Source organism: Hyperolius riggenbachi, chromosome 1 (genome assembly GCF_040937935.1).
Source record: "Hyperolius riggenbachi isolate aHypRig1 chromosome 1, aHypRig1.pri, whole genome shotgun sequence".
Lineage (NCBI taxonomy): Eukaryota > Metazoa > Chordata > Amphibia > Anura > Hyperoliidae > Hyperolius > Hyperolius riggenbachi.
In genome coordinates, this window is record NC_090646.1 from 645,086,813 (window position 1) to 645,103,147 (window position 16,335).

General features: G+C 45.5%; 2 protein-coding genes across 2 annotated transcripts; both read left to right on the plus strand.

Moving 5' to 3' along the window:
- Window positions 1-5,350: 5,350 nt before the first annotated feature.
- LOC137560507 (uncharacterized) lies at window positions 5,351-7,474 on the plus strand. Its single transcript, XM_068271868.1, has 2 exons — window positions 5,351-7,341; window positions 7,438-7,474. The coding sequence occupies exon 1, from the start codon at window positions 5,389-5,391 to the stop codon at window positions 7,006-7,008; it is 1,620 nt and encodes a 539-aa protein (XP_068127969.1). The 5' UTR covers window positions 5,351-5,388; the 3' UTR covers window positions 7,009-7,341; window positions 7,438-7,474.
- A 4,015-nt stretch (window positions 7,475-11,489) lies between these two features.
- LOC137560523 (uncharacterized) lies at window positions 11,490-13,911 on the plus strand. The gene is made up of 2 exons (XM_068271869.1): window positions 11,490-13,778; window positions 13,875-13,911. The coding sequence occupies exon 1, from the start codon at window positions 11,535-11,537 to the stop codon at window positions 13,443-13,445; it is 1,911 nt and encodes a 636-aa protein (XP_068127970.1). The 5' UTR covers window positions 11,490-11,534; the 3' UTR covers window positions 13,446-13,778; window positions 13,875-13,911.
- The last annotated feature ends 2,424 nt before the right edge of the window (window positions 13,912-16,335 follow it).

Sequence of the window (16,335 nt, forward strand, 5' to 3'; positions counted from 1 at the left end):
ACCTGGCGTGTGCAGCTGGGAGGGGTAATTAGGACACAGGACAGTTGGAACTGTGTCTTATGCTCCTAGTCACCTCCTTTCAACCAAAAAGATGTTTGCCCCATGACAAAGATGGCAGCCCCCATGAATCACAAACATTTGCCTGTTCTTTTAAATCAGGGTGGGTAAGAGATTAGATTACCTATCTATGCTAATTAACATAACTAATGTAACTTGATGACAGTATGTTTGTTTAGGCTGAAGTTCCCCTTTAAAGAGGAACTTCAGCCTAAACAAATATACTGTCATTAAGTTACATTAGTTATGTTAATAAAATAGATAGGCAATCTAATCTCTTACCCACCCTGTTTTAAATGAACAGACAAATGTTTGATTTCATGAGGGCAGCCATCTCTTTGGTTGAAAGGGGGTGACAGGGAGCATGAGACACAGTTCCAACTGTCCTGTGTCCTGATCACCCCTCCCAGTTGCTAGGCAACGAGAACAACGACATAGGAAATCCCATCATGCTTTGCAAAGCATCAGGGGAAAAATGCAGGGCAGTTTTCTTTGATGGGGTGGAGCTTAGCATCTGTGCAGCTAATAATTAGGCTTAGGTAATAAAAACAACATAAAAAGTTCTGATGCTGTGAAACTGTTAAAGAAACACCAAGCCTTTTCTGTTCTGCCCATATCTACTAATATGGGCATTCAATAAGCTAAAATGTGATGTTATGCTGACACCTAGTGGTACTAGTGAGCAATTATGTTTAGTCAGATCAGAATTACAGGATGATGTAATTTCATGGGAGGGTCTCAACCCTTGAACTGGAACTTCCTGTCTTCCATTTTGTGAGAAGCCTTCAGCTGAATAACAGCATATGGCAAGAGCTCTTACTATTTCAGGACTAAATGGTGGAATTGTCCGTAAGTACTTAAGCCTATGGGATGATATAATGCTTAATGTGCTGTAGTGATGTTTCATGTACTGATTAGTGCATTCTGTATTTGTTTATGTTGCAGTTTTACAAAGTAAAGTGTAATTCATCAAAGATTCAAACAGACTCAAGGTCTCACGTGTCTTACTACTGGATTACTTAATGTTAAGCTGTCTGACTAGTGTTATACAACTACTCAATAACGCGAAGCAGAACAGTAAAAGGACAACCTGCGCAGCAGTCTGAAATATACAGAGACATCATTACTGCAGCATGAGTCTTAGATCAGGAACAAGGTATCAGGCAGATGATGTGCCACCGCCGACACAGCAGAGCAGGGAGAGCATCCCCAGTGCTCAGCAAGATGATGCACAGTCGCATGTGTCCAGATCTTCACGATCTAGCAAGACGTCCTCAGCTAGTTCCCTAGCAGCCAGAGCTCGCGCGAAAGCAGCAGCTGCCCGCATCCAGCTACAGTTTGCAGAAAAGGAAGCCAGGATGATGCAGGAGATGGCAGCCAAGAAAGCCGCTGTAGCACAAGAAGAAGCAGAGCTAGAATCAAGACTGCTCATCCTGCAGCGTCAGACAGCAGTTGCTGTGGCTGAAGCAAAGGTTGCTGCCTATCAGGAAACAAGCCAGCCAGGGAGCGAGAAATCATATGAAGACCCAGAGGTCCCAGGAAAACTTCTATCCCCTGTGGATCGTACAAGCGAGTATGTTCAGAACCTCACTAATGTGCATACAAAAGAACAGTCCTTAAAATCTGAAGCAAAGGAATTCAGACAGAGTTCCACAGAACCCCGGAATGAGTCCAATCAACCACGTGACAGCAACAGCTGCCGGCAAACCAAGAATCAAGCACCAGAGCCTCCCAGGAACAAGGAGGAAGTGTTCCCACCGCTTCAACCCAAAGATTACATGCATGAGCAACAATGTGCAGCCGGTATCACCAAATATCTCATTCGAAAAGACATGATTAGCTCAGGCTTTCTCCAATTTGATGACTGTCCCGAAAACTACTGGGCATGGAAATCTTCCTTTCTGAATGCCACCAGAGGTCTGTACTTATCACCAGCAGAAACGCTTGACTTGATGATAAAGTGGCTTGGTACAGAGTCAGCGGAACATGCAAAGAGGATGAGAAGAGCAAACCTGTTCAATCCCGCAGCAGGACTCGACATGGCCTGGAAGAGACTAGAAGAAACCTATGGATCCCCAGAGGCAATCGAAGGAGCACTGTTGCGAAAGCTTGAAGTCTTTCCTAAGTTAGGCTACAGAGATAATGTGCGACTACAAGAGCTGAGTGATCTTCTGTTGGAGGTAGAATATGCCAAGGAGGATGGCTACTTGTCAGGACTTTCATATCTAGATACAGCCAGAGGTACCAATCCAATAGTAGAGAAACTGCCCTCAAATTTACAAGACAAGTGGATGTCTGTAGGAGGTAAATTCAAAGAGGACTATGGAGTTGCTTTTCCCCCCTTCTCTGTATTCTCCAGATTTGTTCGACAGCAAGCGAAAATCCGAAGCGATCCCAGTTTCGCCTTTACCACAAGCAGCAATCAGTCACATAGGTCTGAAAGATCTCACAGACCTCAAGGTAAGACTTCTGTGTCCACACACAAAACAGCTGTACCTTCAGAAGCCACAGACTGTCAAAACACCCACAAGGTACATGCAATAGAAAGCCCTGATAAACATTGCCCAATACACAAAAGGCCACATTCACTAAAGAAGTGTAAGGGCTTCAGAAGCAAACCGATTGCAGAACGCATGTCTTTCCTTAAGCAAAACGGCATCTGCTTCATGCTGTGGATCTACTTACCACATTGCTAAAGACTGTAAAACACCTGTAGAGTGCACAGAATGTGGCAGTGAGAGACATATCACAGCTTTGCACCCTGGTCCTGCTCCACTAGAGACTGTAGAACCTGTGAAAGATCAGGGCAGGGAGCAACAAGACACCCCACTGTCCTCAGTAATGTCTAATTGCACCGAAGTATGTGGCCAAGGCAAGAGTGCACGATCGTGCTCTAAAATCTGTTTAGTGACTGTGTACCCCACTGGCCAGAGAGAAAGAGCAGTGAAAATGTATGCAGTGCTAGATGAGCAGAGCAATAGGTCCCTTGCAAAGTCAGACTTTTTTGATCTCTTTAACCTTAAAGCAAGTGCATCTCCATACACTCTTAGGACATGTGCAGGGACAATTGAAACCACAGGGAGAAGAGCTACTGACTTTACCATTGAATCTTTCAATAAGAAAGTGCAGTTCCCACTTCCTATCCTGATTGAGTGTGACATGATACCTGATGACAAAACAGAGATCCCCTCTCCTGAAGTAGCCCGTCATCACTCCCACCTTCGCTCAATTGCTCACCTTATTCCAGCTGTTGAGCCAGATGTTTCTATCCTTCTACTTCTTGGAAGAGACATCCTACAGGTACACAAGGTGCGCCAGCAAATTAATGGACCTTACAATGCCCCCTATGCGCAGAGACTAGATCTGGGGTGGGTAGTTGTAGGAGAAGTTTGTCTGGGAACAGGGCACCAGCCTGACCGCATTAGCACTTTAAGGACATGTGTGTTAATGAATGGACGCCCATCTCTTCTCAGTCCATGTCACAACAGTTTCATTGTCAAAGAAAAGTTTGACAGCCCAACACAACACTGGGACTCTTCTATAACATATGTCAAGGAAGAAGAAGTCAGTTACAACACTGAGACAGACAATCTAGGGGTTACTGTGTTCCAGAAAACCAAAGATGATGATAAACAGACCCTCTCCATAGAGGATCAAACCTTCTTGCAGATTATGGATAGGGAGACCTACCAAGATGACAATCACAATTGGGTGGCCCCTCTCCCCTTTCGCACACCCAGGCGTGCTTTGCCCTGTAACAGAGAGCAAGCCATGAAACGTTTGCAATCACTTAGCAAAACACTGCAGAGAAAGCCAGAAGTAAAAAGAGATTTCACTGAATTCATTGAGAGAATGTTAGTCAATGACCACGCTGAAGTAGCAGGACCACTTGAAACTGATAAGGAACACTGGTACCTACCAATGTTTGGTGTTTACCACCCACACAAACCCAACCAGATCAGAGTAGTTTTTGATTCCAGTGCAGAGTATGATGGAGTTTCTTTAAACGATGTACTGTTAAGTGGCCCTGACCTTAACAATACTTTGCTAGGTGTCCTTATGCGCTTCAGAAAAGAGCCCATTGCATTCACAGCAGATTTACAGCAAATGTTTTATTGCTTCCTTGTCAGAGAAGACCACAGAGACTTCCTGCGTTTTCTCTGGTACAAGGACAATGACATACACAAAGAAATTGTTGAGTACAGAATGAAGGTACACGTATTCGGCAACAGCCCTTCTCCTTTAGTCGCTATATACTGCATGCAAAAGACTGCCCTGAAAAATGCTGAGCGCTATGGGCAAGAAGCCAAACACCTTGTATTGAGACACTTCTATGTAGATGATGGACTCGCTTCTGCTAGTACACCTGAAGATGCTATCGCTACCCTCAGTAATGCAAAACAAATGCTGGCAAAATCCAATCTGTGTCTTCACAAAATCGCTTCTAACAGCCAAAAAGTAATGGAAGCCTTCCCTGTAGCAGACAGAGCTAAGGACCTCAAAGACCTTTGCCTAGGTACAGATACTCTCCCTTTGCAGAAAAGCTTAGGCCTGAGTTGGGATTTAGAAGCAGATAGCTTTGTTTTTCAAGTTTCCTCAGAGAAAAAGCCCTTTACACGTAGAGGTATTCTGTCCACTGTAAATAGCCTTTATGATCCCTTAGGGTTCGTGTCACCCGTGACAATAAGAGGCAAGGCCTTAGTTCGCGAACTGTCATCTGGTAAAAATGATTGGGATGCATTGCTTCCACAAGATAAATTATGTAAGTGGGTTCAATGGAAAGACTCTTTGCAAGCTTTAGAGCACCTAAAGATAGACAGATGCTATGTTCCAGTATCTCTATCAACAGCTTGTAAGAAGGAACTGTGCATTTTCTCAGATGCATCCACCACAGCTATAGGTGCAGTAGCTTACTTGAGAGTAATTGACACAGAAAATATATGCCATGTAGGATTTGTGATGGGAAAGTCCAAATTAAGCCCTAAACCAGCCCACACGATTCCTCGTTTAGAATTGTGTGCAGCTGTACTCGCAGTTGAAATGTTTGAGCTAATCTCAAGTGAGTTAGATACTGACTTTGATGCTGTACAATTCTTCACCGATAGCAAGACTGTCTTAGGGTACATTTGCAACACCACTAGGAGATTCTACCTGTATGTCTCCAACCGAGTGAATAGAATCAGGCAATCTACACAGACAGATCAGTGGTTCTATGTACCTACAGAGCATAACCCTGCAGACTATGCCACTAGACCTACACAAGTTGCATGCCTTCAGAACGCTATATGGTTCTCAGGCCCATCTTTTTTGTACCAATCACACTGTCAAAATATGAACACTGCTAACATGTACCCACTCATAGAGCCCGAAGCTGACCCAGAAATCAGATCTGAAGTTACAAGTTTAAGTACTAAAGCTTCTCAAGCCACCTTCCACTCACATTGCTTTGAGAGATTTTCTTCCTGGAAGGTACTAGTTAAAACCCTGGCCAGACTCATCCATGTTTCTAAAAGCTTCAAGAGGGAAACCAATAGCAGCCAGGTTAGAGGGTGGAAAAGTTTCCATGAGCAGGTTGATCTAGAAGAACTTTCTCAGGCAAAGTCTGTTATCATTTCTTCTGTTCAAGCCAAACACTTCCAAATGGAGATTGACTGCATCTCAAAACAAAAGACATTACCAAACCAAAGTCGTCTTAGAAAGCTTAGTCCCTTTTTAGACAAAAATGGGTTGCTTAGAGTAGGTGGACGTTTGTCTCTTGCTGAACTTTCAGAGGTAGAGAAGCAGCCTATCATCATACCTCACGATCATCACGTTGCTACACTGCTTGTTAGGTACTATCATGAACAAGTTGTCCACCAAGGGCGCCACATCACAGAGGGTGCAATTAGATCTGCAGGTTTCTGGATCCTTGGTGGCAAACGCTTGGTATCAGCAGTCATACACAAATGTGTCACCTGTCGCAAGCTGAGAGGGAAACTACAAACTCAAAAGATGGCAGAGCTACCAAAAGACAGAGTGGTTGCTGAACCACCTTTCACTAATGTAGGTTTGGACGTGTTCGGTCCTTGGTCAGTGTTAACCCGCCGCACTAGAGGAGGCAGTGCGGACAGCAAGCGCTGGGCAGTACTTTTCACGTGTCTGTCTACCCGAGCTGTACATATAGAGCTACTTGAAGCCATGTCAACTTCAAGCTTCATTAACGCTTTGAGGAGATTCTTCTCAGTTCGTGGCCCAGCAAAACTACTCCGCTCCGACAGAGGAACAAACTTTGTGGGAGCTTGCAAGGAACTTGGCATTTGTGTTGGTGACTCACAGTTGAAGAACTTTCTACATGATAAAGGATGTACATGGGTTTTCAATCCTCCACACTCCTCTCACATGGGTGGTGTCTGGGAGAGACTTATAGGTATAGCCAGGCGAATCTTGGATGCTATGTTGCTACAAAATAAATCTGCTCACTTGACCCATGAAACTTTAAGTACCTTTATGGCAGAGGTTACAGCCATCATGAATGCCAGACCCTTAGTTCCTGTATCTTCAGACCCGGATACACCTATGGTCCTCACCCCAGCAATGTTGTTGACTCAAAAAACAAACTCTTTGTCTGCTCCATCTAAAGACCTAAACACAACACAAGTTCAAGTTAAGCAGTGGAAACAAGTGCAATGCTTAGCAGACACCTTTTGGAAAAGATGGAAGAGGGAGTATCTTTCCACTTTGCAGCGCAGAAGGAAATGGACTGAGGACTGTCCAAACATAAAAGTGGGTGACGTTGTTCTGCTAAAAAATGACCAAGAGGGCAGGAATGAGTGGCCCGTGGGACTTGTTGTAAACACACTGCCAAGTGGAGATGGCAAGGTTAGAAAGGTGGAGGTTAAAATCACCAAAAATGGGACTGCCAGAGTTTATCTTAGACCTATCACTGACATTATAATTCTAGTCTCAGATTAGTCAGGATTTCATTTTATTGTTTTTGTGTTCTCTGCATAGTGATAGGTTATATAAGTAGTGACATAATAAATAATGCCAGGCAGGGAGTGTTCTGCCCATATCTACTAATATGGGCATTCAATAAGCTAAAATGTGATGTTATGCTGACACCTAGTGGTACTAGTGAGCAATTATGTTTAGTCAGATCAGAATTACAGGATGATGTAATTTCATGGGAGGGTCTCAACCCTTGAACTGGAACTTCCTGTCTTCCATTTTGTGAGAAGCCTTCAGCTGAATAACAGCATATGGCAAGAGCTCTTACTATTTCAGGACTAAATGGTGGAATTGTCCGTAAGTACTTAAGCCTATGGGATGATATAATGCTTAATGTGCTGTAGTGATGTTTCATGTACTGATTAGTGCATTCTGTATTTGTTTATGTTGCAGTTTTACAAAGTAAAGTGTAATTCATCAAAGATTCAAACAGACTCAAGGTCTCACGTGTCTTACTACTGGATTACTTAATGTTAAGCTGTCTGACTAGTGTTATACAACTACTCAATAACGCGAAGCAGAACAGTAAAAGGACAACCTGCGCAGCAGTCTGAAATATACAGAGACATCATTACTGCAGCATGAGTCTTAGATCAGGAACAAGGTATCAGGCAGATGATGTGCCACCGCCGACACAGCAGAGCAGGGAGAGCATCCCCAGTGCTCAGCAAGATGATGCACAGTCGCATGTGTCCAGATCTTCACGATCTAGCAAGACGTCCTCAGCTAGTTCCCTAGCAGCCAGAGCTCGCGCGAAAGCAGCAGCTGCCCGCATCCAGCTACAGTTTGCAGAAAAGGAAGCCAGGATGATGCAGGAGATGGCAGCCAAGAAAGCCGCTGTAGCACAAGAAGAAGCAGAGCTAGAATCAAGACTGCTCATCCTGCAGCGTCAGACAGCAGTTGCTGTGGCTGAAGCAAAGGTTGCTGCCTATCAGGAAACAAGCCAGCCAGGGAGCGAGAAATCATATGAAGACCCAGAGGTCCCAGGAAAACTTCTATCCCCTGTGGATCGTACAAGCGAGTATGTTCAGAACCTCACTAATGTGCATACAAAAGAACAGTCCTTAAAATCTGAAGCAAAGGAATTCAGACAGAGTTCCACAGAACCCCGGAATGAGTCCAATCAACCACGTGACAGCAACAGCTGCCGGCAAACCAAGAATCAAGCACCAGAGCCTCCCAGGAACAAGGAGGAAGTGTTCCCACCGCTTCAACCCAAAGATTACATGCATGAGCAACAATGTGCAGCCGGTATCACCAAATATCTCATTCGAAAAGACATGATTAGCTCAGGCTTTCTCCAATTTGATGACTGTCCCGAAAACTACTGGGCATGGAAATCTTCCTTTCTGAATGCCACCAGAGGTCTGTACTTATCACCAGCAGAAACGCTTGACTTGATGATAAAGTGGCTTGGTACAGAGTCAGCGGAACATGCAAAGAGGATGAGAAGAGCAAACCTGTTCAATCCCGCAGCAGGACTCGACATGGCCTGGAAGAGACTAGAAGAAACCTATGGATCCCCAGAGGCAATCGAAGGAGCACTGTTGCGAAAGCTTGAAGTCTTTCCTAAGTTAGGCTACAGAGATAATGTGCGACTACAAGAGCTGAGTGATCTTCTGTTGGAGGTAGAATATGCCAAGGAGGATGGCTACTTGTCAGGACTTTCATATCTAGATACAGCCAGAGGTACCAATCCAATAGTAGAGAAACTGCCCTCAAATTTACAAGACAAGTGGATGTCTGTAGGAGGTAAATTCAAAGAGGACTATGGAGTTGCTTTTCCCCCCTTCTCTGTATTCTCCAGATTTGTTCGACAGCAAGCGAAAATCCGAAGCGATCCCAGTTTCGCCTTTACCACAAGCAGCAATCAGTCACATAGGTCTGAAAGATCTCACAGACCTCAAGGTAAGACTTCTGTGTCCACACACAAAACAGCTGTACCTTCAGAAGCCACAGACTGTCAAAACACCCACAAGGTACATGCAATAGAAAGCCCTGATAAACATTGCCCAATACACAAAAGGCCACATTCACTAAAGAAGTGTAAGGGCTTCAGAAGCAAACCGATTGCAGAACGCATGTCTTTCCTTAAGCAAAACGGCATCTGCTTCAGGTGCTGTGGATCTACTTACCACATTGCTAAAGACTGTAAAACACCTGTAGAGTGCACAGAATGTGGCAGTGAGAGACATATCACAGCTTTGCACCCTGGTCCTGCTCCACTAGAGACTGTAGAACCTGTGAAAGATCAGGGCAGGGAGCAACAAGACACCCCACTGTCCTCAGTAATGTCTAATTGCACCGAAGTATGTGGCCAAGGCAAGAGTGCACGATCGTGCTCTAAAATCTGTTTAGTGACTGTGTACCCCACTGGCCAGAGAGAAAGAGCAGTGAAAATGTATGCAGTGCTAGATGAGCAGAGCAATAGGTCCCTTGCAAAGTCAGACTTTTTTGATCTCTTTAACCTTAAAGCAAGTGCATCTCCATACACTCTTAGGACATGTGCAGGGACAATTGAAACCACAGGGAGAAGAGCTACTGACTTTACCATTGAATCTTTCAATAAGAAAGTGCAGTTCCCACTTCCTATCCTGATTGAGTGTGACATGATACCTGATGACAAAACAGAGATCCCCTCTCCTGAAGTAGCCCGTCATCACTCCCACCTTCGCTCAATTGCTCACCTTATTCCAGCTGTTGAGCCAGATGTTTCTATCCTTCTACTTCTTGGAAGAGACATCCTACAGGTACACAAGGTGCGCCAGCAAATTAATGGACCTTACAATGCCCCCTATGCGCAGAGACTAGATCTGGGGTGGGTAGTTGTAGGAGAAGTTTGTCTGGGAACAGGGCACCAGCCTGACCGCATTAGCACTTTAAGGACATGTGTGTTAATGAATGGACGCCCATCTCTTCTCAGTCCATGTCACAACAGTTTCATTGTCAAAGAAAAGTTTGACAGCCCAACACAACACTGGGACTCTTCTATAACATATGTCAAGGAAGAAGAAGTCAGTTACAACACTGAGACAGACAATCTAGGGGTTACTGTGTTCCAGAAAACCAAAGATGATGATAAACAGACCCTCTCCATAGAGGATCAAACCTTCTTGCAGATTATGGATAGGGAGACCTACCAAGATGACAATCACAATTGGGTGGCCCCTCTCCCCTTTCGCACACCCAGGCGTGCTTTGCCCTGTAACAGAGAGCAAGCCATGAAACGTTTGCAATCACTTAGCAAAACACTGCAGAGAAAGCCAGAAGTAAAAAGAGATTTCACTGAATTCATTGAGAGAATGTTAGTCAATGACCACGCTGAAGTAGCAGGACCACTTGAAACTGATAAGGAACACTGGTACCTACCAATGTTTGGTGTTTACCACCCACACAAACCCAACCAGATCAGAGTAGTTTTTGATTCCAGTGCAGAGTATGATGGAGTTTCTTTAAACGATGTACTGTTAAGTGGCCCTGACCTTAACAATACTTTGCTAGGTGTCCTTATGCGCTTCAGAAAAGAGCCCATTGCATTCACAGCAGATTTACAGCAAATGTTTTATTGCTTCCTTGTCAGAGAAGACCACAGAGACTTCCTGCGTTTTCTCTGGTACAAGGACAATGACATACACAAAGAAATTGTTGAGTACAGAATGAAGGTACACGTATTCGGCAACAGCCCTTCTCCTTCAGTCGCTATATACTGCATGCAAAAGACTGCCCTGAAAAATGCTGAGCGCTATGGGCAAGAAGCCAAACACCTTGTATTGAGACACTTCTATGTAGATGATGGACTCGCTTCTGCTAGTACACCTGAAGATGCTATCGCTACCCTCAGTAATGCAAAACAAATGCTGGCAGAATCCAATCTGTGTCTTCACAAAATCGCTTCTAACAGCCAAAAAGTAATGGAAGCCTTCCCTGTAGCAGACAGAGCTAAGGACCTCAAAGACCTTTGCCTAGGTACAGATACTCTCCCTTTGCAGAAAAGCTTAGGCCTGAGTTGGGATTTAGAAGCAGATAGCTTTGTTTTTCAAGTTTCCTCAGAGAAAAAGCCCTTTACACGTACAGGTATTCTGTCCACTGTAAATAGCCTTTATGATCCCTTAGGGTTCGTGTCACCCGTGACAATAAGAGGCAAGGCCTTAGTTCGCGAACTGTCATCTGGTAAAAATGATTGGGATGCATTGCTTCCACAAGATAAATTATGTAAGTGGGTTCAATGGAAAGACTCTTTGCAAGCTTTAGAGCACCTAAAGATAGACAGATGCTATGTTCCAGTATCTCTATCAACAGCTTGTAAGAAGGAACTGTGCATTTTCTCAGATGCATCCACCACAGCTATAGGTGCAGTAGCTTACTTGAGAGTAATTGACACAGAAAATATATGCCATGTAGGATTTGTGATGGGAAAGTCCAAATTAAGCCCTAAACCAGCCCACACGATTCCTCGTTTAGAATTGTGTGCAGCTGTACTCGCAGTTGAAATGTTTGAGCTAATCTCAAGTGAGTTAGATACTGACTTTGATGCTGTACAATTCTTCACCGATAGCAAGACTGTCTTAGGGTACATTTGCAACACCACTAGGAGATTCTACCTGTATGTCTCCAACCGAGTGAATAGAATCAGGCAATCTACACAGACAGATCAGTGGTTCTATGTACCTACAGAGCATAACCCTGCAGACTATGCCACTAGACCTACACAAGTTGCATGCCTTCAGAACTCTATATGGTTCTCAGGCCCATCTTTTTTGTACCAATCACACTGTCAAAATATGAACACTGCTAACATGTACCCACTCATAGAGCCCGAAGCTGACCCAGAAATCAGATCTGAAGTTACAAGTTTAAGTACTAAAGCTTCTCAAGCCACCTTCCACTCACATTGCTTTGAGAGATTTTCTTCCTGGAAGGTACTAGTTAAAACCCTGGCCAGACTCATCCATGTTTCTAAAAGCTTCAAGAGGGAAACCAATAGCAGCCAGGTTAGAGGGTGGAAAAGTTTCCATGAGCAGGTTGATCTAGAAGAACTTTCTCAGGCAAAGTCTGTTATCATTTCTTCTGTTCAAGCCAAACACTTCCAAATGGAGATTGACTGCATCTCAAAACAAAAGACATTACCAAACCAAAGTCGTCTTAGAAAGCTTAGTCCCTTTTTAGACAAAAATGGGTTGCTTAGAGTAGGTGGACGTTTGTCTCTTGCTGAACTTTCAGAGGTAGAGAAGCAGCCTATCATCATACCTCACGATCATCACGTTGCTACACTGCTTGTTAGGTACTATCATGAACAAGTTGTCCACCAAGGGCGCCACATCACAGAGGGTGCAATTAGATCTGCAGGTTTCTGGATCCTTGGTGGCAAACGCTTGGTATCAGCAGTCATACACAAATGTGTCACCTGTCGCAAGCTGAGAGGGAAACTACAAACTCAAAAGATGGCAGAGCTACCAAAAGACAGAGTGGTTGCTGAACCACCTTTCACTAATGTAGGTTTGGACGTGTTCGGTCCTTGGTCAGTGTTAACCCGCCGCACTAGAGGAGGCAGTGCGGACAGCAAGCGCTGGGCAGTACTTTTCACGTGTCTGTCTACCCGAGCTGTACATATAGAGCTACTTGAAGCCATGTCAACTTCAAGCTTCATTAACGCTTTGAGGAGATTCTTCTCAGTTCGTGGCCCAGCAAAACTACTCCGCTCCGACAGAGGAACAAACTTTGTGGGAGCTTGCAAGGAACTTGGCATTTGTGTTGGTGACTCACAGTTGAAGAACTTTCTACATGATAAAGGATGTACATGGGTTTTCAATCCTCCACACTCCTCTCACATGGGTGGTGTCTGGGAGAGACTTATAGGTATAGCCAGGCGAATCTTGGATGCTATGTTGCTACAAAATAAATCTGCTCACTTGACCCATGAAACTTTAAGTACCTTTATGGCAGAGGTTACAGCCATCATGAATGCCAGACCCTTAGTTCCTGTATCTTCAGACCCGGATACACCTATGGTCCTCACCCCAGCAATGTTGTTGACTCAAAAAACAAACTCTTTGTCTGCTCCATCTAAAGACCTAAACACAACACAAGTTCAAGTTAAGCAGTGGAAACAAGTGCAATGCTTAGCAGACACCTTTTGGAAAAGATGGAAGAGGGAGTATCTTTCCACTTTGCAGCGCAGAAGGAAATGGACTGAGGACTGTCCAAACATAAAAGTGGGTGACGTTGTTCTGCTAAAAAATGACCAAGAGGGCAGGAATGAGTGGCCCGTGGGACTTGTTGTAAACACACTGCCAAGTGGAGATGGCAAGGTTAGAAAGGTGGAGGTTAAAATCACCAAAAATGGGACTGCCAGAGTTTATCTTAGACCTATCACTGACATTATAATTCTAGTCTCAGATTAGTCAGGATTTCATTTTATTGTTTTTGTGTTCTCTGCATAGTGATAGGTTATATAAGTAGTGACATAATAAATAATGCCAGGCAGGGAGTGTTCTGCCCATATCTACTAATATGGGCATTCAATAAGCTAAAATGTGATGTTATGCTGACACCTAGTGGTACTAGTGAGCAATTATGTTTAGTCAGATCAGAATTACAGGATGATGTAATTTCATGGGAGGGTCTCAACCCTTGAACTGGAACTTCCTGTCTTCCATTTTGTGAGAAGCCTTCAGCTGAATAACAGCATATGGCAAGAGCTCTTACTATTTCAGGACTAAATGGTGGAATTGTCCGTAAGTACTTAAGCCTATGGGATGATATAATGCTTAATGTGCTGTAGTGATGTTTCATGTACTGATTAGTGCATTCTGTATTTGTTTATGTTGCAGTTTTACAAAGTAAAGTGTAATTCATCAAAGATTCAAACAGACTCAAGGTCTCACGTGTCTTACTACTGGATTACTTAATGTTAAGCTGTCTGACTAGTGTTATACAACTACTCAATAACGCGAAGCAGAACATTTTCAGTGCTGCTGAGTAGATTTTTAGTCCGGAGGTTCACTAAGTATTATACTGTCTGAAGATTTTGGCAGTTCCTTGTTTAACGGACATCCGAGGTGAAAATAAACTGACGAGAAAAATAATTTTCTCTATCCTCCTTCTTCTAAAAATGATGCATTCCATTGCCACTTCCGGGTACTGCCCGACTTATGAGTCAATAGAAGTGGCAGCGGAGTGCGGGGATCTGAGCGAACGACAGAGAGGAGTGAGAAGGCTGTGTGCACGGCAGCTGGTACCAGCCTCATACAAGAACGTGGAACAACAGCCCTCCAGTAGCCAACAAAACGGGGGAGAGCGTCTAACAAACTGATGCTGTTGAAAACGTCAGGAAATTGTAAGTACAATGTATTTTAGGAATAAACTTTTTATATACAGTATTACGCTATGTTAAGCATCTTTTTGGAGGTATCATTTTAAAAGGAAGAGGATAATATTTAAAAGTGATCCTTAAAGGTGAATCCCTACAGAGAAGCAGTCAGATCGTGGTGGTTGGGGGTGACCAGGGAATAACCCCAAGGCGTGTATAGACCAACATATTGGTCTCCCCAAAGGGTGAGTCGCATTCCTGGCCATGCTTTGACCTGAGCAGTTACTCAGGTCTCCACATAGTCAGGGTGGGGCCAGCAGGAGTGCTGACAAGGCACAATCAGGGTGGGGCCAGCGGGAGTGCTGACACAGCACTGTCAGGGTGGGGCCAGCAGGAGTGCTGACACAGCACAGTCAGGGTGGGGCCAGCGGGAGTGCTGACACAGCACAGTCAGGGTGGGGCCAGCGGGAGTGCTGACACAGCACAGTCAGGGTGGGGCCAGCGGGAGTGCTGACAAAGCACAGTCAGGGTGGGGCCAGCGGGAGTGCTGACAAAGCACAGTCAGGGTGGGGCCAGCGGGAGTGCTGACACAGCACAGTCAGGGTGGGGACAGCAGGAGAGCTGACACCGTACAGTCAGGGTGGGGCCAGCAGGAGTGCTGACACAGCACAGTCAGGGTAGGGCCAGCAGGAGTGCTGACACAGCACAGTCAGGGTGGGGCCAGCAGGAGTGCTGACACAGCACAGTCAGGGTGGGGCCAGCAGGAGAGCTGACACAGCACAGTCAGGGTGGGGCCAGCAAGAGTGCTGACACAGCACAGTCAGGGTGGGGCCAGCGGGAGTGCTGACACAACACAGTCAGGGTGGGGCCAGCAGGAGAGCTGACACAGCACAGTCAGGGTGGGGCCAGCGGGAGTGCTGACACAGCACAGTCAGGGTGGGGCCAGCGGGAGTGCTGACACAGCACAGTCAGGGTGGGGCCAGCTGGAGTGCTGACAAAGCACAGTCAGGGTGGGGCCAGCGGGAGTGCTGACACAGCACAGTCAGGGTGGGGACAGCGGGAGTGCTGACACAGCACAGTCAGGGTGGGGACAGCAGGAGAGCTGACACCGTACAGTCAGGGTGGGGCCAGCGGAAGTGCTGACAAAGCACAGTCAGGGTGGGGCCAGCGGGAGTGCTGACACAGCACAGTCAGGGTGGGAACAGCAGGAGAGCTGACACCGTACAGTCAGGGTGGGGCCTTCATAATACATAAGTACCAAAAGTTTTGTTTAAACGGTGCTGCACCATCCACAGATCATCATCTACCCAGCCACCTCTGCCTGCTTATTCCCAGTCTGTCGGAACACTACCCATTATTCACACATTTCTGTTGTGTGATAGTATGTTGAGTCTCTAGTAGGGAGGCGGGGCTTCAGGCTGAATAGGAAGTAGTGAGCAACCAAGCAGGAAGTTGCTAAAGAGGAGATGAGGATTTCTGGATTGGTGCAGCAGGTATTTTTTACTTTGCTTTTTCCAAAATTTGTAAGGATTTTGACAAAACTTTTTTCATGCATAAGTAATTTATAGTACCGTAATGTTTCTGGAAATCGGAATGCCCAGAGAAACCCCATATAAACAGAGGATAAATAAACTCTATGGAGACAGTGCCTATTCATAGCACTGGTATGTGAGAGTGCTGGCCATGCTTTGACCTGAGCGGTTACTCAGGTCTCCACATAGTCAGGATAGGGCCAACAGGAGTGCTGACACCACACAGTCAGGGTGGGGCGAGCGGGAGTGCTGACACAGCACAGTCAGGGTGGGGCCAGCGGGAGTGCTGACACAGCACAGTCAGGGTGGGGCCAGCGGGAGTGCTGACACAGCACAGTCAGGGTGGGGCCAGTGGGAGTGTTGATACAGCACAGTCAGGGTGGGGCCAGTGGGAGTGCTGACACAGCACAGTCAGGGTGGGGCCAGCGGGAGTGTTGACACAGCACAGTC

Coding starts and splice junctions, on each gene's coding strand:
- LOC137560507 (XM_068271868.1), top strand. CDS start 5,389: ATGAACACTGCTAACATGTACCCACTCATAGAGCCCGAAGCTGACCCA.
- LOC137560523 (XM_068271869.1), top strand. CDS start 11,535: ATGTTTGAGCTAATCTCAAGTGAGTTAGATACTGACTTTGATGCTGTA.